General features: G+C 48.0%; 9 protein-coding genes across 9 annotated transcripts; 5 read left to right on the top strand and 4 right to left on the bottom strand.

Annotated features, from left to right (window-relative positions):
* Positions 1-599: 599 nt before the first annotated feature.
* On the bottom strand, positions 600-2,384 carry F4807DRAFT_404300 (NAD(P)-binding protein). Its single transcript, XM_047996099.1, has 5 exons — positions 2,119-2,384; positions 2,010-2,029; positions 1,528-1,952; positions 1,335-1,362; positions 600-1,285 (listed from the first exon to the last, which is right to left on the bottom strand). Exons 1-5 carry the CDS (start codon positions 2,301-2,303, stop codon positions 990-992), a joined length of 954 nt encoding a protein of 317 aa, XP_047859216.1. The 5' UTR covers positions 2,304-2,384; the 3' UTR covers positions 600-989.
* A 99-nt stretch (positions 2,385-2,483) lies between these two features.
* Positions 2,484-4,191, bottom strand: F4807DRAFT_404297 (uncharacterized protein). The gene is made up of 2 exons (XM_047996098.1): positions 3,632-4,191; positions 2,484-3,571 (listed from the first exon to the last, which is right to left on the bottom strand). The coding sequence occupies exons 1-2, from the start codon at positions 3,856-3,858 to the stop codon at positions 2,599-2,601; spliced, it is 1,200 nt and encodes a 399-aa protein (XP_047859215.1). The 5' UTR covers positions 3,859-4,191; the 3' UTR covers positions 2,484-2,598.
* Positions 4,192-4,350: 159 nt separating this feature from the next.
* On the top strand, positions 4,351-5,694 carry F4807DRAFT_6184 (uncharacterized protein). The gene is made up of 2 exons (XM_048003274.1): positions 4,351-4,503; positions 4,558-5,694. Exons 1-2 carry the CDS (start codon positions 4,463-4,465, stop codon positions 5,471-5,473), a joined length of 957 nt encoding a protein of 318 aa, XP_047859214.1. The 5' UTR covers positions 4,351-4,462; the 3' UTR covers positions 5,474-5,694.
* On the top strand, positions 5,665-7,119 carry F4807DRAFT_6226 (heterokaryon incompatibility protein-domain-containing protein). Its single transcript, XM_048003282.1, has one exon. The coding sequence runs from the start codon at positions 5,915-5,917 to the stop codon at positions 6,983-6,985; it is 1,071 nt and encodes a 356-aa protein (XP_047859213.1). The 5' UTR covers positions 5,665-5,914; the 3' UTR covers positions 6,986-7,119.
* A 1-nt stretch (position 7,120) lies between these two features.
* On the top strand, positions 7,121-8,382 carry F4807DRAFT_6375 (uncharacterized protein). Its single transcript, XM_048003297.1, has 2 exons — positions 7,121-7,947; positions 8,319-8,382. The coding sequence occupies exon 1, from the start codon at positions 7,255-7,257 to the stop codon at positions 7,795-7,797; it is 543 nt and encodes a 180-aa protein (XP_047859212.1). The 5' UTR covers positions 7,121-7,254; the 3' UTR covers positions 7,798-7,947; positions 8,319-8,382.
* A 1,263-nt stretch (positions 8,383-9,645) lies between these two features.
* Positions 9,646-11,669, top strand: F4807DRAFT_466213 (cytochrome P450; the record flags this gene model as incomplete). Its single annotated transcript, XM_048002357.1, has 6 exons — positions 9,646-9,699; positions 9,760-9,852; positions 9,911-9,980; positions 10,032-10,382; positions 10,474-10,971; positions 11,137-11,669. The coding sequence occupies 6 exons, from the start codon at positions 9,646-9,648 to the stop codon at positions 11,565-11,567; spliced, it is 1,497 nt and encodes a 498-aa protein (XP_047859211.1). The 3' UTR covers positions 11,568-11,669.
* Positions 11,670-11,756: 87 nt separating this feature from the next.
* On the bottom strand, positions 11,757-12,952 carry F4807DRAFT_449265 (terpenoid synthase; the record flags this gene model as incomplete). Its single annotated transcript, XM_048000005.1, has 2 exons — positions 11,757-12,680; positions 12,833-12,952. The coding sequence occupies 2 exons, from the start codon at positions 12,950-12,952 to the stop codon at positions 11,757-11,759; spliced, it is 1,044 nt and encodes a 347-aa protein (XP_047859210.1).
* Positions 12,953-13,605: 653 nt separating this feature from the next.
* F4807DRAFT_404268 (TPR-like protein) lies at positions 13,606-16,638 on the top strand. Its single transcript, XM_047996097.1, has 3 exons — positions 13,606-13,913; positions 13,975-14,668; positions 14,720-16,638. The coding sequence occupies exons 1-3, from the start codon at positions 13,816-13,818 to the stop codon at positions 15,920-15,922; spliced, it is 1,995 nt and encodes a 664-aa protein (XP_047859209.1). The 5' UTR covers positions 13,606-13,815; the 3' UTR covers positions 15,923-16,638.
* A 2,299-nt stretch (positions 16,639-18,937) lies between these two features.
* F4807DRAFT_404263 (uncharacterized protein) lies at positions 18,938-20,265 on the bottom strand. The gene is made up of 3 exons (XM_047996096.1): positions 19,943-20,265; positions 19,798-19,867; positions 18,938-19,737 (listed from the first exon to the last, which is right to left on the bottom strand). Exons 1-3 carry the CDS (start codon positions 20,057-20,059, stop codon positions 19,415-19,417), a joined length of 510 nt encoding a protein of 169 aa, XP_047859208.1. The 5' UTR covers positions 20,060-20,265; the 3' UTR covers positions 18,938-19,414.
* Between the last annotated feature and the right edge of the window lie 612 nt (positions 20,266-20,877).

The following is a 20,877-nucleotide window of genomic DNA, read 5'->3' as shown; positions in this document are numbered from 1 at the left end:
CGCATTGTTAGAATGCAGGGGGATCCCGCATTGCGTCAGTGATCACTGGGCCATTAGCAGCCAATGCTCGACAAGTACAGAAGGTTAAATTTCGTAATTTGGTAATAGCGGAGTACTAGAGTACGTATCTACATCCTCGTCCGCCCTCGCAATGTTTTCCCCGGTGCAAGGCAAGAGGAATGCATGTCCTACTTCCCAATTCAACTTCCCATGTGGCTGGCACGAGTCTCATATAAGACAATTTATAGAGTTACACATGACAGACAACGAACTCCGCTCACGTTCATTTTTGAGTCATAGGAAAAGGTTCCATGTCGAAAGTATATGCATGCAAGTTGTAGATTGGATTATTCGATCGGAAACACTCTAGGACAATCCTACAGAAAAGAACTTCAGGTTCGACAAAAGTACCTAGGTACCTATAAAATTGGAATAGCTTCTATGCGTCTGTAATCAGGAAGAAGTATTATATGATGGATATTAGCGGTGAAGTTTTGTGTTTGTTGGTGTTTTGTCCACGGGTAGCTGCCTGAGGCGCAGGCGCATTGAGATTATTTTTAGCACGGGGTCTTCTGCGTACTAAAAAGCAAGGGGAGCACGAAACACGAGGTTCTATTCTGATGGAATTTCCCAAAGACAACTTATATACCATCTATCAATGAATCAAGATTTGGCTCAAGATGTATCAAGGAATTTTAGAATTAATTGCTTCTAAGATTCGTAAGCTTGTGGCTGTCACTCGCCGGCTTTTCTCGGTCACGCTCATCATGCTCATCTCCATTGCTAGCCGGCTTCATCTCATTCATTTCCAAGTAGCTTGAAATAGCCTATTATATTAAAAGGTTGAATCTCAGCAAACATAATCTTATGACCCTATCACACGCCTGAATAAAATGAAGACAATTATGGCTTTGGCCAGACCGCGGGAGGCATTGGATGTTTGAGTCCCTTACAGACATTATGCGACAGTGAGCCGATGTCTTAGACCCTTATTTTCTGAACGCCCTAACATTCCACCTCCACCAACCCGTGAAATCTTGAGTAGACACATCTATGCCGAGATCCTTGAGCCTCTTAGTGCTGAGATGGCAGTCATACGGTCTTTGGACTGACGCGTTGGGGTCGTTCCCTTCGGTATTAGGCTCGATGGCCGCAATAGACAATCCCATTATTTCGCCAAAGAGCTTGCAGATCTCATATTTGGTATATTTATCCTCCGAAGAGAATTGTAAGATATTGGGCAGTTTCGATCTATCATCAGAGGCCAGATATTTGACAGATATATCTGAAGGTTGTTAGCAATAGGTATTTAGGATAGAATACGAGGAACGTACCATGGCACACGCGTCCTACATCCTCAGTCTGCTACGTATTAATATCGTATAGAAACACAGGTCTTTATTTTCTAGATATGAAGCAATTTCATTTAGAGAAGGGATATTATGACATACTGCAAACAAGTCAGCATCTTACGAAGGATCTTAAGTCAAAACCACGCATCCTATACCAGGGAGCTTGTTACATACCATTGGTAGGGTAACGGAGAGCCCAATGGTCCATCTTAATCTTTGTGCCTGGTTCCTGTGCTTTCCACACGGTGTCCAAAAGCATGTTTACCGCACTCTCAGTTGGTAATTCAGCATCGCCGTATAGTACGGGAACTCGTAGGACCACTCCTAGTCCTGCTTTGCCGGCACTTTGGTACTCTTCTGTGACAACTCGTTCTCCATCGAGCTTTGTTTGCCCATACAGGTTCGTGGGCTGCGGCATCGCGTCGGCTTCGTAGGGCGCATCTCCTGGTTTGCCTGGAAAGACATAATCGGTAGATATATAGATCAGGAAGATATCACGACTCGCGCATAGTGAAGCAAGGCTCCTAGTAGCCTCCACGTTGATAGCACGCGTCCCTTCAGGGTCCTTGTCACATTTGTCGGGGAATCGATTGGCGGCGCCTGAGGACCGTCAGCTGTCTTAGCTTTAAGTGCAGATACAAAACAGATGTAACTGACAGTGAACTACAGCTTGCGGTCTTAGTTGCAAAGAAGGTTGTCAGCTAAGAGATTATCCATAATATAAGACAGAATGATTTTCGTTAATCTAAGATTAATCGTAACATACTTGACGCTATCCAAAGCAGCAGTAACTTCGTTTGTATTTACCAAGTCGACTTTAAGGATTGAGACGCCATCGGCGCGAGAATAACCTGTCCCTTTTACAGTCCAGTCGGCTCTTTCGAATGCTCTAACGACCTCCCTACCAAGTAAGCCGGTAGCTCCAGTCACCAATGCTGTCTTTCCGGACATATCTATGGATGGTCGCAAAGGAAAGGTTAGGAATCGGTTGAAGGCTCGCTGAAGTTGAAGCTTTGAAGGTTGGAATCTCGAGGAGCTCTGGAGGGGCAGCAATGAATTTGTCTCTACCCACTAAGTAGGTACGTAATAGCGGGGGTGGGGGCTACCCCGGTCACCCTCCCCCTAAAGTGGAGTTGGAGCTCTATGACAGTTCCGAGTCAATGGATAGGAGAAATCATACGAGGATTCCTATGATATGTAGAATATACATATATATACCTAGTATGTACAGTCTATCGAATGCAATCTACCATTCCTTTCTAGAAGCACTCCTCAAATCATCCACGTTCAAAATATCCGCACCCTCTTTCATCAAGGTGTGCCAGACGTTGTTGCGAATACCAATCGGCCAACCAGGCGTGTCCCAATACCGCACTTTGAGTCCTCTTCGATGCGCACCTTTAATCTGACCGCGAAGCGTGCGGAGCTGATCATTGCTGAAACCGGTAATGACATGTCCCACAGTCTCGCCAAAACTTGTGCTGGCATATAATGAGTTTGTCTCGTTGTATGTGGTGTCTTCTTTCGTAGACTCCGAGTCTGGGGCATCGGGATCTTCCCACATATCAGCAAGTGGTGCATCGAAGAACACGTCTCTATATGTTGAGTTCTTCACTACTAGATCGAATGGTGTGTTTCCTGTTCCCACAACAGTTATCTGCCGCTGATTGACGACTCCATCTTTGAAATGAGTCAACCAACCCCTGGACCTCAATGGTTCTAGTTGGGTGAGAACATGAGGCCAAATCTCGGCTCCATCAGTCTTGAAATCGACTAGGAGTATGACCGTCTGTTCTGGGTCGTAATCGAAGACGCCGCGGCGCGTGTCATTGTAAAATTTTGTATGCGGGTTCGTCCGATTAAGTAAGTCTACCAGGGGATTCACGTAAAGGGACTGAAACGTTCGGTTGGGGGTCAAGGCGGCAGTATCATGTCCAACGTAGAGTTGCGGATCGTCGTCGAAAAGCCAAACATCCGCTTCGACTCCAACACAGCCGGCGTGTAAGGCTGAGAAAAGAGGCACCTTACGCCAGTAGTCATTATGTGAATGACACTGAATCGGTAAGACGTCTCGGAGGAAATCTGTGGGATACCAAGCTAAACCTTCAGTCCCTGTGCCTGGCTCTCCCCAGTTACCAAAGATTTTGTCGGGGTCGTCTTCTATGCCCCATAAGCTCCTAGCTGTAGATACCAGCAAGTAGATGAGCATGATAGACGCACTAATTTCCTCGTCAGCTTTACGGAATTCACGTTGACTATGTTTGGTTAACAGCGCCTACAGTATCGTCAAACCCCATATACTGTTGGATGTAGGAGAACATTGGCAACGTCGCCTTTTTGAAGCATGTTGTGCTACACTTCCCGCAGGCTCTGTGCCTGACGCGGTGGCATATTCATTTTCTTCGGCGCCATCAACAGGCACATAGTCATGACCACGTTGTCGGTTCCAGAGATTACTTAACGACAATTTCTTCTCGGTGTGCGTAGCGTTTCCCATATTCAGCATACCAAGCAGTTTTTCATTTATGCTTAGGTAAAACAATAGGGAGCAGGAAACAATATACGAAATGTTTAGACTAGAGTGCGTTGACAGCCGTCCAATAGTCGCGTGTTCGAATTAGTTACGCGGTATGCTCTTCGGCATGGATCTAACGTGAACGGGTGAGACGGTCAGACGAAACGTAACAAGCAAAACTTTCTGGGTCAGAGAATGGCGAGGGATACGCTGAAATAATAATTCTCATTAACTGTTGGAGTACTTCCAAATAGATATACAACTAGCGAAGGGATATGTAATTGAAGGGATTCATTCCATTGTCCATTCACCCTTAAACATTGATGTTGAAAGATGGATGAGTTCGGATTCGGCGGCCCAGTGCCTTTAATTATGTATTAGTCAGCCCCGGCACTTGAGTCCGCTTAAATATTTAAGCTAAGCCGGATCCAGTTAGAAAGATCTAGGACTAAAATGTGGGGCTCCATTATCCGACACTTCTCAAAATTTGGAGTCTCCATAATCTTATCGGAATATTTAACTTGAAGCTTCAGTTTTTGCCTATACCTTTCCATATTCCTCCCGGTATATTGTTAGACAAGCAATTTCGGTCAAGATGCCTCATAAACATACACGGAGGGAAAAGGATCTCTCTACGTGCGTGCGACGACATCCTTGACCGCTCAACGCATAGCTAACAGTGCCTCATAGATACGATCTACCACCATCGCAAATCGCAAAACCTTTACCTGTAAAATCACAACCACAACCACAAAAAGGTAACACAGGGAAGCCAGGATCCAACCAGGCAGGCAAAAACTTGAAGCGGAAGCGCGATACAGCAAAGAAAGATGACGCGCCTCGCGCGTTCAAGCGATTAATGGCCTTCGCCGGGGGCAAGAAACCTCGTTCTGGATTAGACAATGGCGACGAACCAACTGGGAAGAACAAAAAGAAGAAAGCAGCTGCCACGCCGAAGCCTGATTCCGATACTAAGGATTCTAAGGAGGCACGAGAACTTCCTACCATTCGACCCGGCGAACGCATGTCGGAGTTTGCAGCTCGAGTGGACGCAGCGCTTCCCATTAGTGGTCTAATCAATAACTCGGTCAGAAACGGCAAGGACCCTCTAGGACTCAAGGCATGGCAGACTAAGGAGAGAAAGATGCACAAGCTATATGATGAATGGCGAGAGGAGGAGCGGAAATTAAAGGAGAAGAAAGAGGAAGAGCTAGAACTCCAAGCAGAGAAGGAGCTCGAGGAAGAAGAAATGGGCGTCACGTGGAAACTCGATTCACAAAGTGGTGGCAAGAAAAAGAAGAAGGGAAAGAGATCCAAGTATCTAGGCGAGGTTGCCGATGGAGACGAAGACCCATGGGAGGCATTGAAAAAGAAGCGCGGGGAGACAAAGGTGGGCTTGCACGACGTTGTCCAAGCACCGCCGGAGTTTAGCGTTAAGCCGCAGAGGAAGATCACGGTTGGAGGCGCAATTGTTGAAGTTGGTGGCATCCCGAAGAATGCGGGGAGTTTAAGGCGAAGAGAAGAATTACAAACGGTCAGAGATGACATCGTTGCCTCCTACCGGAAGATGATGAGCGAGAAACGACCGTCTTTGCACACGTCTTAATATCGAGGCAAGGCTCATCACGGCTCTACAATCTAGATACTCGAATACGAAAGACTTGACCATGGCACTATTCAGCTGCGATTAAACGTATTCCGACTTCCTTTTTAGACATCACATCACCAGATTCTACCTTCTTTTGTGATAGAAGGCTTAGATCACAATGCCTGTGGGGTAATTCTGTAGGAGGAGGTAGGCGGCCAATGTTACTATCAACTCTGGCGGGGTTGGGCAGCGCGGGAGGGTGGCTGAATGATCACTCACAGCCAATTAAGCATCGATCCCCGACCAGCCCTCATGGAATAACTCTGATTAACGAGACTCAGAGATGTAACACGGAGTTTTTATCAACATTGACACATCGCTAAATAAGGTCGTCTTATAATATTGAAAGCCACTTTTGATGGTACCAATATTCTCCGTATTCACTGAAAGTATCCAATAATGCCGGTGTTCAATGGATACCACTACGAGCCTTTGAGCGCAGGAGACGAAATTCGGCTCATCGAGCTGAACCCGGCAAGACGCGAGGAAGCCCCTCTGAAGTGCTCAATTATCCAACGCCGACTTTCAGTGCAGAAAGAAAGTTACTTTGCTATCTCGTACGTTTGGGGTGAACCAGAGTTTTCGCGGAATTTGGAAATAAGAGACGATGGTGACGTTTCATACCTGAGGATCACTCCCAATGTCGATGCCTTACTGCGGCGTCTTCGAAAACTTAAAGTGTTGCGCTACTTATGGATCGACGCCATATGCCTCAACCAGGCTGACGAGATCGAGAAAGCCCACCAGATCCCAGTGATGGGACGCATATTCGGGGAGGCGAAAGAAGTTCATATTTGGTTAGGTCCTGAGGATCTCTTGACCGCGAAATTATTTACCTTTTTCCGACAAGTCAGCCTGCTTCCCAATGTCGATAAGCAATGGGATATGGCGGGATGTGTTGTAAAGGTCATGTTGAGCGTTTTCGGCGATACCAATACTGCGCTCGAATGTTTTTGTAATTTCTCTGAACGAGCTTGGTTCTCGCGTCGATGGACTATACAGGAGGCTCAACTTGCTCAAAAGGCTACTGTTCACTGCGGGAACTGTTCTATCCCTCTCCCCGTTCTTACCTCAGCAGCAAGACGATTTCAAGTTCTTGACATGTCATCCTACCCAATGAAAGTAATGGCCAAATTAAACACCCCTCCAGGCAAACTCACAATACTAGAGCTTCTATGGACATTTCAAGAAGCTCGTTGTCTTGAACCTAAAGATCGGGTTGCTGCCCTGTTCAGCCTCGCACAGCATAACTATAGGTTTCATCTTGATTATACCGTCCACTGGACTGAGATGTACAGACAGATTGCTTTAAGTGTTTTGAGAAATGGGGGTAACGATATAAAACTCCAACTCATACTTCATTTGTTTGAATTTGGCCTGTCCGCCAGCCTTCTGATCTCAACTATCCATCATGGGTTCCCGACTGGTCAAAGGCTCGACGACGAGATCTCCCTTACCACTCTCCCATAAGGAATATAGATACATATGAGCCTTATCCAACTTCCCCCGGATATCTCGCGAAGGCCACTTTAACACTCCGCCGGGGTTCTCTTGAAGTCCACTGGAATACTTCGATTAGTGGATCACAAGGTCAGCAAGTTATTTACGTGGCAAGGATCAACTCCCCCATACAGACTGAAGATCAGAAGACGGAGCAAGTCAGAAGTTTTCTAGTTGAGTTCTTCCCACTTGCTTCTACTCCAATTTTTCCGATTCTTGCAGTCTCTGCACTGTTTGAGATGGTTGTGCGTTTTTGTTACCCAAATCAAAAATTAAGACTAAAGAGTTCGTCTTGTGATAAACTCGTCGAAAGTATTATCCAGCAGCTGCCTGGGCCGTTCCACACAAGAATACTGGTCACTTTGAGACAAACCAGCCGTTTGCTAGAGGACTTCTATATTTTCGAAATGAAGTCAATTGGGTCGAGGTACCAAGATAGTGCAGGCTATGGCATCAGTTCACAACGAATACAGCCTGGTGATATCATGATACCTCTCTGGAATATGAACTGGAAGGATGAAAGGTTCATGTCTGACATGAAGGGATATCTGTACTTACGCACAAAAACCATGCTTGTAGTAAGACGTACTCAAGGGCAATCTTCAGAAGAACCTGTCTTTATACCGGGAGGGAAGCAGCAGGTTGAAACTGGTCGGATTGTGGGTTGGGCTGTATGTGTTCTCTTAAAGCACAAATCCGCCTTTGGATATGATCTATCCGTCGATACGATGTGGGATGACGACTCAGACGGAGAGCAGCAGTGTTCAATGCGGTTAATCTAGTATTTGGTTGTAATGCGATTACTCAAGGTGGTTAAGGAAGAAATATAAGAGGGGGTATAGGAATCAACCGCGATTAGCATCATGATGCTTAGAAGAACGCTCTCTTGAATGAGGCCTCCTTCGAGATCGAAGGATTCACTCCCTATCAAAGTATACACCCCTTTTTGTATTACAACGACGTCACATAAAGACTGCCAGCCGTACTATTTCACCTCTCAGCAAGCGAATAGAGGTTATCGGTAATAAGTCAAACATTGCGCCACGATACCCGTTATTTCTTGCTAGAATTTCCTCCTTGAGAATCTTACTTACTGGTATTGGATAGGTGAAATTCGGGTACCGTAAGCCTGACTCAAATACCGCCGGGCCCAAGTAAGTCCTATATCTGTCCCACTCAGATCAGAACGAACTGCCGGTGAGATACGAGTAGCGGTCATCCACCGTAGGAGGATTACTCTTACTGCACCTCAATCCCATATTGCAACCCATCATCACAGATCCGCTAACCACGTGCGATTCAGCCCTATATCATCAAATATTTGGCCATTTCGTCCGCGTGACCTCCAGCTGAGCGAATCAATCGATCCCCATTCCCAAGCCCCCACGCTTCCCTCCATCACATATTAACGTCGGTCCAAGAAACGACGACCGAAAAACTCGTGTCTATCGAGGCGCAGGAGTTAAACTAGCTCCGCGAAACGAGCTGAAAAGGAGTTATCACGTCCAACAGCCACGGATTTACACTATTAGATAACTGCGTCACATCGCCCCAGCCAATAGGGTAGAGAGGTTAGCATGTCACGATGTCTTCTCGCGAACCTGATCCGCGGCAGGGGTGTTCGACCGAACCAACGTCGCCATTGCATGGTTCTGCAGTGCGGTGCATGAATGCGGCTCAGTTCCCATCCTCGTTTCCAGGACCCCCGATTGGCCGGGAGGTTCGATATTATTTGGTATATGGTTAGGCGTTGCTGCGCCTAGATAGCTGAGAAGAGTGTGTTCACAGCCCGCAGGAAGGAATAACTTATCATGTGCTGTCGTTAGTATCCGTAGTTCCAAGATTTGTGAGGATTGATATGTGTCCGGAGTGCCTTGCCGTGATGCTATGAGATAAGTTAGGTAGGGCGTTGGTATCATATGTGCGAGCCAGCACACCCACTCACACAGGCGCCTTGTCTAAATTACATGATGTCGCACAATATGTGCCTCACATCTCTGGGGCACAGGCGTTCTGGGGAAGATAGAGGGGCTTGTAAGACGTGAGCGAGGTGACATGCGGATACATGGAAATTGCGAGCGAGACTGGGCATGGGGACTGAACCTCGCTACCTAGATGCTGTTTCCGTGCAAAGCCCGGCATTGGTGTTGGTTGCGCCGTCCTCCTATGTACCTCTCCTACCTACCGGTACCTATATTTGCTCATAATAGAAACCACTTCAGGCGATTGGACCGCGTTGTAAGACGATGCTCCTGCATGGGCTCGATGATTGTAACCTTATACGTTCTCACGACGTCAGGTTCGCTGGTTGTGTATGACAAAGGGGGGAGGAGGGGGCCGGAACGCGAGGCCGGGGCCGGTGGTGGGATGGGTTGATGGGTAACTGGATATTATGTCGGAGTTTGGAGATACTTTAACTGGTGGTCTGCTGTCCGACTTGACTAGGTAAGAAACACCTCACCTCATAGGCGGCTGTGTTAGGTAGTAGTAGATGTCTATGGTAGGTGAGCAGGTATATATTACGCGGTGTCTGACCACGGACGGAAGTGTCTGTCCTCCCGCGGACAACTCATTTCTCTGAAGTCAGCTTCATATCTTAGCAAATACCAAAAGCATAGTTTATTGTAAGGATGTTTAATGTCACACTAAGTCCCACGACTGCCGGCATAGCCATAGCGATCACGGTAGCTTCCCATACTTCTCTAGAGATACTTCCTAAGTGCTGACGCTCTCGTCTCAAATAGGGGATCATATATTGGCTCGGGTGGTGTGTATATTGCATATGGTTTCACCCGTTAGCCAAGTATCCTGGACCCAGGGTCGCTGCCGTATCTGATGTAAGATCGTTAATCAGGCGTCTATATCCGGATGACATACTAAAACGGTTATGTGCAGATATGGTTTGTCTGGGCCTGGACTACTGGTAAATACCCGTCCATCCTCGAAGAAGCTCACAAGAAATATGGTATGTCTCTGCTCGACATTTACTTTAGATCATGACCTGATAAACGTATAGGGGATGTCGTCCGCATATCCCCGAACGAGCTCTCTTTCGGCACGGTCCAGGCACATCGGGATATCTACTCCACGCCCTCTAAGACGAAGAAGCCGTTCTTAAAATGCGGCATCTTCTACAACAACGGCGATGTCTCTAACATCTTCTACGAGCTGGACCCGGCCGAGCACGCGCGCATGCGGAAGACGCTTGCCCCGGGCTTCAGCGGCGTGGCTATGAAGACCCATGAGCATATCATCCATCAATATGTGGACATGTTCGTGCGCAAGGTCGGCGAGATCTGCGCTACGAGACGCGGGGCCGGCGTCGATGTCGTGGAAGCAGTGCCGTGGTTGGCGTTTGATGTTATGGGTGAGCCTCTTCCCCCTTCCAGGCACCGAACTGACCCTACTGGAAGGTGGAAACTGGAAGAGTCTGCTAATCAATTGATGTATACGAATAGGCGAACTCACCTTCGGCGAATCTTTCAACGCCGTCGCCTCGGGCCAAACCCATTTCTGGATCTCCATCCTCGCCGACAGCGCGCACGCCGCCATCCTGCCGAGCTTCGTCCGGCGCGCGCCCAGCCTAATCCTCCTGATCCCGTTCATGCTCTCCATCTCCTCGCTGCGCAACCTGAAAAAGCACTACTCCTACACGCTCGAATTGGTACGTCGACGATTAGCCCGCAGCGACACCGCCGAGAGGGATATCTTCACGCCCGTGCTCGAGCAGGAAGGCGGCATTTCGGAAACGCAGCTGGTGTCGCTGGCGCAGGCCATGGTTATCGCGGGCGCGGATACGGTGACGACGGCTATGACGACGGCGCTGTACTTTATGTGTGTGACGCCGGGTTGCTTGGAGAAATTGGAGAGGGAGGTCAGGGCGCTGGAGTATGAGCAGCTTACCGGTGTGGAAGTACTGCAGATGAGGTACTTAGATGCTGTTATTGAGGAATCTAGTGAGTACTCCCAAAGTTTCTTGTCGCTTTTTCTGTCACTTATTTTCACTGCTACCCATCACCCATCGTCACATCAACCCCCGGCATGAATCACGCATATGCGGTAGTACAAGGTCGCATTTTATTGGGTTGGAGAATTAATGCCGCTGACCCGGGGCAATACAGTGCGATGCTTCCCACCCATCGCATTCGGCCTCCCGCGGGTTTCACCCGGCGAATTTGTGGACGGGTACTTCGTCCCGAAAGGATCCCGGCTCTCAGCGCCCCATTGGGTTCTTCACCACAACCCGCAAGTCTGGGATAAGCCGTACGAGTTCAGACCTGAGCGATGGCTGAAACAAGAAAACAAGAATTCAGACCAAGTAACTTTCCCGTTTAGCACCGGGCCTAGGAGTTGCCTGGGTATCGCGCAAGCCAATCTGGAAATGCGGATTGCGCTAGCAAAGCTGATTCACACTTTCGATATCCGGGCGGCCCGGGACCCTGGAGATTGGATCGGAAACGCGCAGATGAATATGATGTGGAAGAAGGCACCTCTCATGGTGGATTTCCGGCCTCGTAATCGGGATGACCTGGATTGTGTTAAAAAGCAGTAGTTTAAGGATCCGCATTTAAGTCATCACTGAATCTTGAAGGGGTCTCCCGAATTTGGACGAAGACTGTAAAGGGTATTATTTGTGCCATTGCTTACTCAACATCTAAACCCACTTTGAATGAACGTCACCTGCTCTTCTATACCCTTTTCGCACATTGTCACTAATACAAACCTTTTTCACGACAGTCCTTTACTTGCTTCTCTTGTAGATCTTCTGAAGGAACGCTTCGAAGATGCCCTTCTTCAAGCCTTCGCTCTCATCTATCTGGTCGACCATTTTTCTGATCTCGCCAACGCGCTTCTCCTCGTACTCCTGATAAAGTTGCTCGAGCTTGAGCTCGTTGTAAAGCTTCTTGACCTCGGCTTCATGAGCCTTGTCCTTCTTTCCGTAGTGGTCTTCGAGCACCTTGCGCTGCTCAGGGGTAGCTATCTTCAGTGCTTGGTTGACCAGCCACGAGCACTTGTTGTCCTGAATGTCGGTACCGATCTTGCCGATGTGTTCTGGAAGACCGAAGTTGTCTAGGTAGTCATCCTGGACCTGGAAGTACTCGCCCATGGGGATAAGGATGTCGTGGGCTTGCTTCAAATTCTTAGGGGTCGCGATGTTGAGCTGGTGTAACGCCAGAGCTACTGGAAGGTAGAAACTGTAGTAGGCGGTCTTGAAGATGACAATAAACGTGTACTTCTCCAAGCTAAAGTTGTCTAGATTTACTACGTCTTCTGGGGCCGTTAGAAGATCACACAGCTGACCAAGTTCGGTCTGGAGCGAAGTCTCGTGGAACAGTTCAATCATGTCGACATAGGCAGGGTGAGTCTTGAAGTGCTTCTTGAGCAGCGTGTAAATTGCTGCCTCAAGCATGAAAGCATCGTTGATTGCGATGTTGCCAACGCCCTCGTGAAGGTACCAACAAGGCTTGCCTCGCCGAGTGATGCTACCGTCCATGATGTCGTCGGATACCAGGAAGAAAGCTTGGAGGAGCTCGATCATCCAACCCAGAGTAGCAGATTGAAAATATTCTTGCTCAGACAGTTCCCTGCCGAGAAGAATAGACACTGAGTCAGGAACTGACATTCCACGGTTACATTTTCCGCCAACCGTGTTGACTTCCAACATCTGTGTCTGAGTTAGTATTATGTGCGACGAGGAATTGAGATTTATCCGGTATGAGAGCCATTGAAGGACTTAAGGAGTGACAAGAGTGAGAGTGAGATAGCGTAATTTGGTCCAGATAGACAACAAAGTCAAGCTATAAGAGATGTGCTAACCTTCTTGTACCATTCTTGCTGTTGTTGGGGTAGATTATACTGCTTTACCCAAGCTAGAAGGTCTTCCTCGAGCTTCGGGAAGACAGACTCGAACTCCTTAAGAGTAGTTTTCTTCGCCATCTTGGACAATATTTATGAATTTGGGGTATCGGAATTGATATTGTGAAGCTGAGGTGTCTGATTAGGACCTCGCAGCTATTGTCCTGCCTGTGATAGCAGATGAAAAGGAATGAGTAGATTATGTCTGTGAAGGAGCTTCGCAGCGTTGAGATATTCAATGTTGATAGGTATTTTACTCGGCGTCGAAGGTTGTACAAGTGGTGCTCCGCTAAATATGTTGTGTTTTGTGGACCTTTATATGAGGGGCAGGATCCATGCTGACCTCGCTAGGAGGATTATAGTTCATTGACAACTGCCCGTCAGCTTACACATGGCGCATCTATGGCTTTCTGCACATGGATGTCATCACTCTATTCTCATACGCTACTATATAATTATTGACTCACTTAACTTCGGGTAATAGCGAATGTAGAACTTTATTCTTGGAAGATTTTATTCAATTTATTAAAGTTATGTCCCAAGGCTATTTATTGTCGTGCCAATTATATAAAAAAAGTAGAGAGCACGCTAATGATTAGGTACCGTTCAGGCGGTGAGCTAAGACATGGCTGACACGGATTCAGGGGGTTCCACGTGGAATTCGTGGATCCATGGTCCAGCGTCACTTATCGTTATCGCTTATCATTATCTTCGGGGATTTCCAGTTCCAGGCAAGGGCAGCTCAATGTTGATTTTCGAGGGGCAACGCTGATCTTATTGGATATTGCGACGCGATTCTTCACACCTACATCATAAATGCACCTTTCACGAACGACATGAAAACGAAGAATCAACCAGGTTCGAGAGAGTACAATCAAAAATACATTCTGCCTTACACGCTCCACTAAGCCATGCTTCTCTATTCATAAGTCATCAGCTTCATCATGTCTCTCAATGATCGAGAGAAATCCCAGCTTCGAAGTGCCCTACAAGATGCAATCTTAAAATGTTCCGAAAGATGCCTCTACCAATCGTCCAAATGGTATAATTCCTTCCTTCTCAACATAGCACATCACAAGTATTGACCTAATATTTCCCCTCAGGGCAGCAGAACTTCTCAATGCGATTCCTGAAACAGAACCGTCTCTAGATGATTCGCAGCTTTCAGATGCCTCAACCGGATACGCCTCCACGATAATAGCTCCAAATATTGACCCGAGCGAAGCAACACTTGAATCTAAGGAGATAAACAAATACCTTCTAGCCAAATCCCTCTTCGATTGCCGAGAATATGATCGTTGCGCCGCAGTCTTCCTTCCCGACTCTACACTTACTGGGATAGTATCCTCAAAGGAATCGAATAATGCAACCCCAAAAGGTAAGGGGAAGGGGAAGGCTACGACCCCGGCTACCAAACCGAACAATAGCGAAAAGCTTCCGCAATTAAGCCAAAGAAGCCTGTTTCTGGCTCTATATGCCAAGTTCTTGTCGGGGGAGAAGCGCAAAGATGAAGATGCCGAGATGGTGATGGGACCGCAGGACATTGGCACATGCACCAACAAGCAACTGCTGACCATCAGTCGTGTTTTGGAAGCATGGTTCAACCAGCATCAAGACCAAGAGGACGGCGGTGTCGAAGGCAGTCAAGGATGGCTCGAGTATCTATATGGGATGGTTCTTGCAAAAGAAAAGAATGAAGAACTAGCCCTGATGTGGCTAATTCGTAGCGTACACCTGTTCCCTATGAATTGGGGTTGCTGGCTGGAGATGACAGGGTTGATATCACGAGTGGAAGATGTACGTTGCAAGGGACAATCTTTTGAAGTCGATGTCACTAATCAGCTACAGTTAAACCGGATAATGCCTCGGTTGCCACAGAATATCGTCTCCTTCATGTTCCATATCCACACCTCCCTCGAACTCTATCAACATGATGCGAACCTTGCTAACTCACTGGACCAACTACTCACCATATTTCCGACCTCATCGTTTCTACTCACGTGTGATGCGTTGCTTTCATACCATGCAAAGGATCTCGTGGCTGCAGAGCAGAACTTCAGCCGCATTCTCTCATTGCATCCTCATAGACTCGACTCACTCGACCACTATTCGAATATCCTTTACGTCATGAATTCAAGGCCAAAGTTGGCCTTTCTAGCTCACCTATGCAGTAGCGTCGATAAATTCCGACCTGAATCCTGTGTCGTTATTGGAAATTACTATTCACTGCTATCCCTTCACGAGAAGGCTGTGCAGTACTTCCGACGAGCGTTGATGCTGGATCGCTCATGCTTATCTGCATGGACACTGATGGGACATGAATATGTCGAACTCAAGAATACACATGCTGCTATCGAATCATACCGTCGAGCTGTAGATGTCAATCGGAGAGACTACCGCGCGTGGTACGGATTAGGCCAAACATATGAAGTGCTGGAGATGCATGCCTATGCCCTATGGTATTACAAGAAGGCAGCTGGACTCCGACCATGGGACGGAAAGATGTGGATGGCGGTTGGTTCGTGCTTACAGCGCATGAATCGGAACCAAGATGGGATTAAGGCCCTCAAACGAGCATTGCTTGCCGAAAGCTACTACGAGACAGGAAACGATTTCGGCAGCGCAGGTATTATGAGGGGTGCACACATGGATCCGGAGATCCTGTTGCAAATCGCTGGCATGTACGACAGCATAGGTGAGGAAGAAGATGCCAAAGCCTACATGGAAATGTGCGTGGCACAAGAGGACGGTGGCGGCGATAACCTAGGTGAAAGCATCCAGATCCACAACGATTCGCCGGGTGAAGGGTCCGACGATGACGGCGACAATGCCGGACGAGGAGAAGGTGGCACGGGAGTGACGGCGGCCACTAGTAAAGCTCGCATGTGGCTTGCGCGCCACGCGATGAGAACGGAGGATTACCCCACAGCCAATCGCCTGGCAACCGAGCTATGTCAAGATGGCGTCGAGGTTGAAGAGGCGAAAGCTCTCATACGAGAGGTCAGATCTAGGATGGAGGCTAATGGAATGAGCGGGCCGTCGACCGGATAGAATCCGCAAAACTCTCCTGAGCTCTAAATTCCGAGTGGCGTTGACCAAACTAAGGATCGTGGGGTTTGACTTACGGGTTACGATTTATTAACGAATGGGATGGAAAAGCATTGAGGGTCATGGGGTTATCATGGGGGATTCTAGTTATTGATTTGTTTTACGAGAAATGAAGTCTTCGTGAACCAACAACCTTTTTTCCTGAGGAAATCCTAGATGGTGCATTTGGAAGGAAATCAATTGCAATTCGCAGGCATTGGCTTTCTCACACGTCGAGGAGCCACTTCATATTACCTTAACTATAGCCGCTCGCGGCAACGTAACATATACCACCATGACTTAAGCGGCGCTGAGACAAACATCCGACGACGCCCATAGGAGTCAGCAAATCGAGGGTCTCGTATTCGATTTATACAGGCGTCCTCCACGGTCCCATGTGAACAATCCTCCAACCGAGCTTACCAACAAGCTACCTCCCATATTTGTAGAAGTCGTTACCGGCAAGCTGTCACCCTACGTCTGAGCGTTGGATCTCGCGAGCATACGGGGTCTTGCATTCAGCAAGATCTCTCAGCTGGTCTTAGTAAAACTGCTTGATGACGGATAGGCATATGCAGTGCAGCACGGCACGTATGTATGAGAGGGGGGATCTAGATATATGTTTGTGACTAATCACACTATGCCAACACATGAGACATGGACTGCGGGCACCTTATTTTTTTCACTTGCTATATTTGTAGTCTGCGTGTGTGCAGTTCGTATATATTATATACGGGCTCGGAGTTAGCCATATTCCGGCATACATGCTTCTAAATGCTTCGACCAAATTACGCGGATTAGACGGATAAGACCATGCCCATTTACTCTACTATGTCGGTTTAGCTCCAAGTCCCTGCGCCGCTCGTCGGTCCCAAATAGTCGACACCGAACTTAGGGTATAAGTGCTTATCATATAGCCTCTTTTTTTTTTCTCTCTCTCTCTCTCTTCCCCCTGTCCCAAGGCTAGCTCAAGAACACCGAAGATCAGCTATAAAAAGATAGGTAGTAACCGTCGGCAGATACCTGGCTTAGACATCGGCTTTCCCGGCTTTTCACGTGGGAGAGCTGAATACATACCTGGATGGTAACGACCGGGTAAGGCACGGTAGGTTTGACAGCGAACTGGTATTAGATCGGGACACTACTACGATACCATGTAACGAGATATCAATAGCGCTGGTAGACTACCGAGGCTAATTGACATGGGATTGAGGCTAGATTTCGCTGATCGCTGATACGTAGGCTTGGTGCCGTGTCGAGGGACCAGTAACGACGTCGCTGTCGACAGCGTGACGGGTTTGTTACGAGGGTTTCGCGCTCGTTCGGTGGTTTACCTATCTTAAGATAGGACATATACATAGGTCCACGGGTATGTATCAATGTACTAGGTATGCAGCAGGTAGGTGAGGCAATCTACGGGTTAACCGTAAAGGGCTTCTATGCGGTCCCGTTGAAGTCATAGGCATGATAGGGAATATGAGTTAGCCTACTAAGAGCGAGAAGCACATATGCAAGTCGGGCTTGTGCTACCAACCAGAAGCGATATTGAACGAGGCAGACCGTCAAGCAGCCTACAGCGAAGACATTGTCTCTCCCGAGAAGCCAATTGCTCGCTGGTTCCCATTCCTTACCTTCCATTCCCTAGGTACCTATTCCTTAAATCCTTTCTTCTTCTTTTTCCATTCGATATTTAGCTCTGGTCGTCAGTTATATCGCACGAGCACCTTCACCTTCACGAGGGTGGAATGGATGCCCCCGCGCCAGCTAGCTCAGCTACAAGGGTTTGCCATAGGTCTAAGTAAAGTATTGCAAATAGCTAGGTACCTAAGTAGGTCTGGTAGGTCGGTTAAGTGATAAGGTAGCTACAGCAGCCCGGCCAGGGAGCTCCCCAGTCAATTAGCGCTGTAGCTGCAGGGCGGGTTGAGCGAAGGAATACGAGCTTGGCGGCGCGCGCTTTTTATGCGCTGGTAAGTTACCTACCGGGGTTTTACTTCTATGTAAGGTCGAGAGCCTTTTCAATCACACGCATGCGGTTGCATCGGCGTTTTGCCTCTTCGACGCAAAATTCGGGTTGGACGGTTTCCTAATCGGGGGGTGTCAACTACGCAACTACCGATGAGCTACATAGCTAGTTTGCTCTAATTGTTACTAGTATGGTTTATGAGAGAAAAACGCTTGTGGAAAGCAGAGTTGGCTAGAAGAATGACATGAAAAGTCGCAATTGCTAAGTGCTCATGTGAGCGAGTGGATGTTCTCAACGGAAAACTCTGATGGCTTGTGAGTCCTTAGGTCCTTTTTTTTCTTCCTGCCTCTAAGCTTTTAAGCCCTGTATCGAGCCCTGTATGATGTATGCTGTCAGCTGTAAGCACCGATCCGCGGGTGCAGGGGTGGGTTTGGTTTGGAGGTCGAATGCCACCACCATATTATTTTTTATGGAAATTTTTATTGTCCCAGCAGAGTCCCTATGATGTATACTCACAGAAATATGTGGCAAAAAGAACTCAGAGCAACCCGCCCATTCCGCATCCGGCACATCCTCACCTAGCTCGCTGCAGCAGTCCACCAGAAAGTGAAAATTTTGAGCCCTAAGCAGTAAGCAGAGGGCAGCTTATTCGCTATCGTACGTTGCATATGCAATCCTGGCGTGCGTTAGGTACTCTAGGCAGTTTACTCCGTTGGCTGGGACCATAAGCTTGTGCTATTGCCGTGCATGACGAGAGTGGCAAGAACATGAGAGATGAGAGAAGAGTGCAGAGGGACCTGCTCTAGCTCGAGGGGGCCATCCGTCCGAAAGTGAGGGGAGGGTTAGGTTTTCTAAAGTGATGGAGGAAGACATGCGAGCATTGGCCATAAGGCTACGCAGTTGGTGTAAGGAGGAATACAGGAACCCTAGTGCTGCAAACTACGGCTATGGCGTCTAACTAAGGCTGTGTTACGCATTCCTTCAATCATCACGATAGGTACCAGTTAAAATGAATGTTAAATTCAACTTCAATGTTTATTATGTCCTTCGGTCTATATACGTTCCATCTTCAGACTTCAGACGCCCGGATACCGGGTTCTCGATTTTTTTCAGGGAGCGTGGTTCCGAGCGTGCCGGCATCAAAAATTAGACAATATTGATGCGTACATACACGCAGAATTAATATAGTAGATGCGATTCCTCCTAGTCCACCCAATGTGAGCCTCAGCATATAAACTCCGTTTGCTCCTATGCAGCCCACATTATCTCGTCAAAGGCATCCATCGTAATAACGTATCCAAGCGTCCAAATCATGCTCGGTTCAATGAGGGTATAGAACGGGTATGCAAAGCCTTCCAGCCTCCAAAAATGCCAGCCATCCCAAAAACGGCACCTTCCAAAAATTAGGGGGTTATTAGTCGCCCATGTATTAGAGAAACGGAAAAGGGGTATCTGCAAAACGCAATAGTACTAGTGGTCTTGTATTACTCTGTTTACAGAGCAAGAGCAGCAATACCGGCGGCGAGCAGAGCACCGACAGGTCCAATCTTGTCGGCAGCAGCAGTAGGGATCACTACGGGGCCGGTGCTAGTGGGTCCGACGGGAGTGTTAGTCGGGACTACCGGTGTGGTGGCGGTGATGGGGACAGTTCCAGAGAGGTAAGTTGAGACCGATGGCGTGTAGGTGATAACAGTCGAGCTTCCATTGGAGTAGGTGTAAGAGGTTGTGCCAACAGATCCAGTGGAGAGGGGAATTGATGTGGGATAAGAGGTGAAAGTGGTAGGAGGAGTAGAGTAGGTGATGGTGCAAGGGCAGTCTGATTATGGTTAGTTACAACAACGCTTTGATATAACGAAGTAAGATAGACTAGACATACTCGTGATGGTGAGGGTGGTTGCTGTTGTAGCAGTGTAAGTCACATTCTGCCATGCGAAGGTAGTGGCGGCCTACAATAGAGTCAGCAATGTTGACAACCAAGGAATAGCAGTTATGCCATGAAAGCATCAAGCAGGTAAACGTACGGGGCAGTAGGTAGTGTAGTCAGTTTCCACAACAGTCGTCCAAACTGCGGTCTCACCCCAAGCGTTCGCAACGGCGAACAACCCAACAACGGGAGCCAAGATCTGAGCTACTCTCATTTTGACCGGTAACTTTACCACGACGATAAATAGCGAGAGGTTTGTGTATTAGTTTTCGGCGGAGTGAATCACCAAGCGATCGAAGTTTGCCAAACGATTGTGTTGTCGTTAAGACTCGACAGGATTATACCGTGCGATAGCGATTGAGAGGTCCTGAGTGATATATGATGTTGAAGAAACGGGTCTGGTAGGAGTACATGCAGGGACAGCCACCTATTTATTTCTCATTTGGATAGTGAAGGGGTCGAGGAAGCATGGCAACCTGATGGTGGGTAATGACGAGCAGCAGCCCGATCCAGCCGGTCCAGCCCGCCCATGCAAGCTTACAATCTGGAAGGCTGGAGTTCGTTGGATGATGCCATGCACATCAATGGCGGGCAGTTGCCCATATCGACAGAGGCCTGTCTAGTGTCGACAAGCCACAAAAGGCAGCCAACCATACGACTCGTACCCATCTACGCTTGTAGCTATCGTATGGTCGGGCAGGTGATAGCTCTTACTTTACTTTGGTGAGCACGTATTGCTATTTTCGGTCATGACCATTCCTAAAATTGTCTTTTCCGGCTCGTAATGAACCTCTTTGGAAAGGGACAGAAACAATTCCTTTCTCGCTAGGGCGGATAGACCGTGACTGGTGCTGGCCGGCGCCGAGTCTAGATAATCTAGATAGGCTACTTATCCAGCCTAGCCAGTAACGGAACGGCGGTAAGGTACAATACGTTGCATCCAATCTAGGTCCCATTGAGCGAGTCAGTGTGAATGGGGGGTTCTACGATGTTGTAGTCACAAGCGACTCCCAATGGCCGTCATCTCTGAGG

Source organism: Annulohypoxylon truncatum (genome assembly GCF_022578515.1).
Source record: "Annulohypoxylon truncatum strain CBS 140777 unplaced genomic scaffold F4807scaffold_1, whole genome shotgun sequence".
In the NCBI taxonomy this organism is placed as follows: Eukaryota; Fungi; Ascomycota; class Sordariomycetes; order Xylariales; family Hypoxylaceae; genus Annulohypoxylon; species Annulohypoxylon truncatum.
The sequence above is the reverse complement of the archived record's forward strand: the minus strand, read 5'-3'. Positions and strand labels throughout refer to the sequence as shown.

Excerpts from the sequence above, each read along its gene's own strand:
- F4807DRAFT_404263 (XM_047996096.1), bottom strand. The coding sequence starts at position 20,059 with ATGAGAGTAGCTCAGATCTTGGCTCCCGTTGTTGGGTTGTTCGCCGTT. Across the intron at positions 19,868-19,942 it reads ACTACACTACCTACTGCCCC|GCCGCCACTACCTTCGCATG; the intron begins GTACGTTTACCT and ends ACTCTATTGTAG. Across the intron at positions 19,738-19,797 it reads AACCACCCTCACCATCACGA|ACTGCCCTTGCACCATCACC; the intron begins GTATGTCTAGTC and ends AACCATAATCAG.
- F4807DRAFT_404297 (XM_047996098.1), bottom strand. The coding sequence starts at position 3,858 with ATGCTGAATATGGGAAACGCTACGCACACCGAGAAGAAATTGTCGTTA. Across the intron at positions 3,572-3,631 it reads ATATGGGGTTTGACGATACT|TGCGTCTATCATGCTCATCT; the intron begins GTAGGCGCTGTT and ends CGAGGAAATTAG.
- F4807DRAFT_6184 (XM_048003274.1), top strand. The coding sequence starts at position 4,463 with ATGCCTCATAAACATACACGGAGGGAAAAGGATCTCTCTAC. Across the intron at positions 4,504-4,557 it reads AGGGAAAAGGATCTCTCTAC|ATACGATCTACCACCATCGC; the intron begins GTGCGTGCGACG and ends AGTGCCTCATAG.
- F4807DRAFT_404300 (XM_047996099.1), bottom strand. The coding sequence starts at position 2,303 with ATGTCCGGAAAGACAGCATTGGTGACTGGAGCTACCGGCTTACTTGGT. Across the intron at positions 1,953-2,009 it reads ACCGCAAGCTGTAGTTCACT|GCGCCGCCAATCGATTCCCC; the intron begins GTCAGTTACATC and ends GACGGTCCTCAG. Across the intron at positions 1,363-1,527 it reads CTCTCCGTTACCCTACCAAT|ACTGAGGATGTAGGACGCGT; the intron begins GGTATGTAACAA and ends AATACGTAGCAG.
- F4807DRAFT_404268 (XM_047996097.1), top strand. The coding sequence starts at position 13,816 with ATGTCTCTCAATGATCGAGAGAAATCCCAGCTTCGAAGTGCCCTACAA. Across the intron at positions 13,914-13,974 it reads CTCTACCAATCGTCCAAATG|GGCAGCAGAACTTCTCAATG; the intron begins GTATAATTCCTT and ends ATTTCCCCTCAG. Across the intron at positions 14,669-14,719 it reads TGATATCACGAGTGGAAGAT|TTAAACCGGATAATGCCTCG; the intron begins GTACGTTGCAAG and ends AATCAGCTACAG.
- F4807DRAFT_6375 (XM_048003297.1), top strand. The coding sequence starts at position 7,255 with ATGGTTGTGCGTTTTTGTTACCCAAATCAAAAATTAAGACTAAAGAGT.
- F4807DRAFT_6226 (XM_048003282.1), top strand. The coding sequence starts at position 5,915 with ATGCCGGTGTTCAATGGATACCACTACGAGCCTTTGAGCGCAGGAGAC.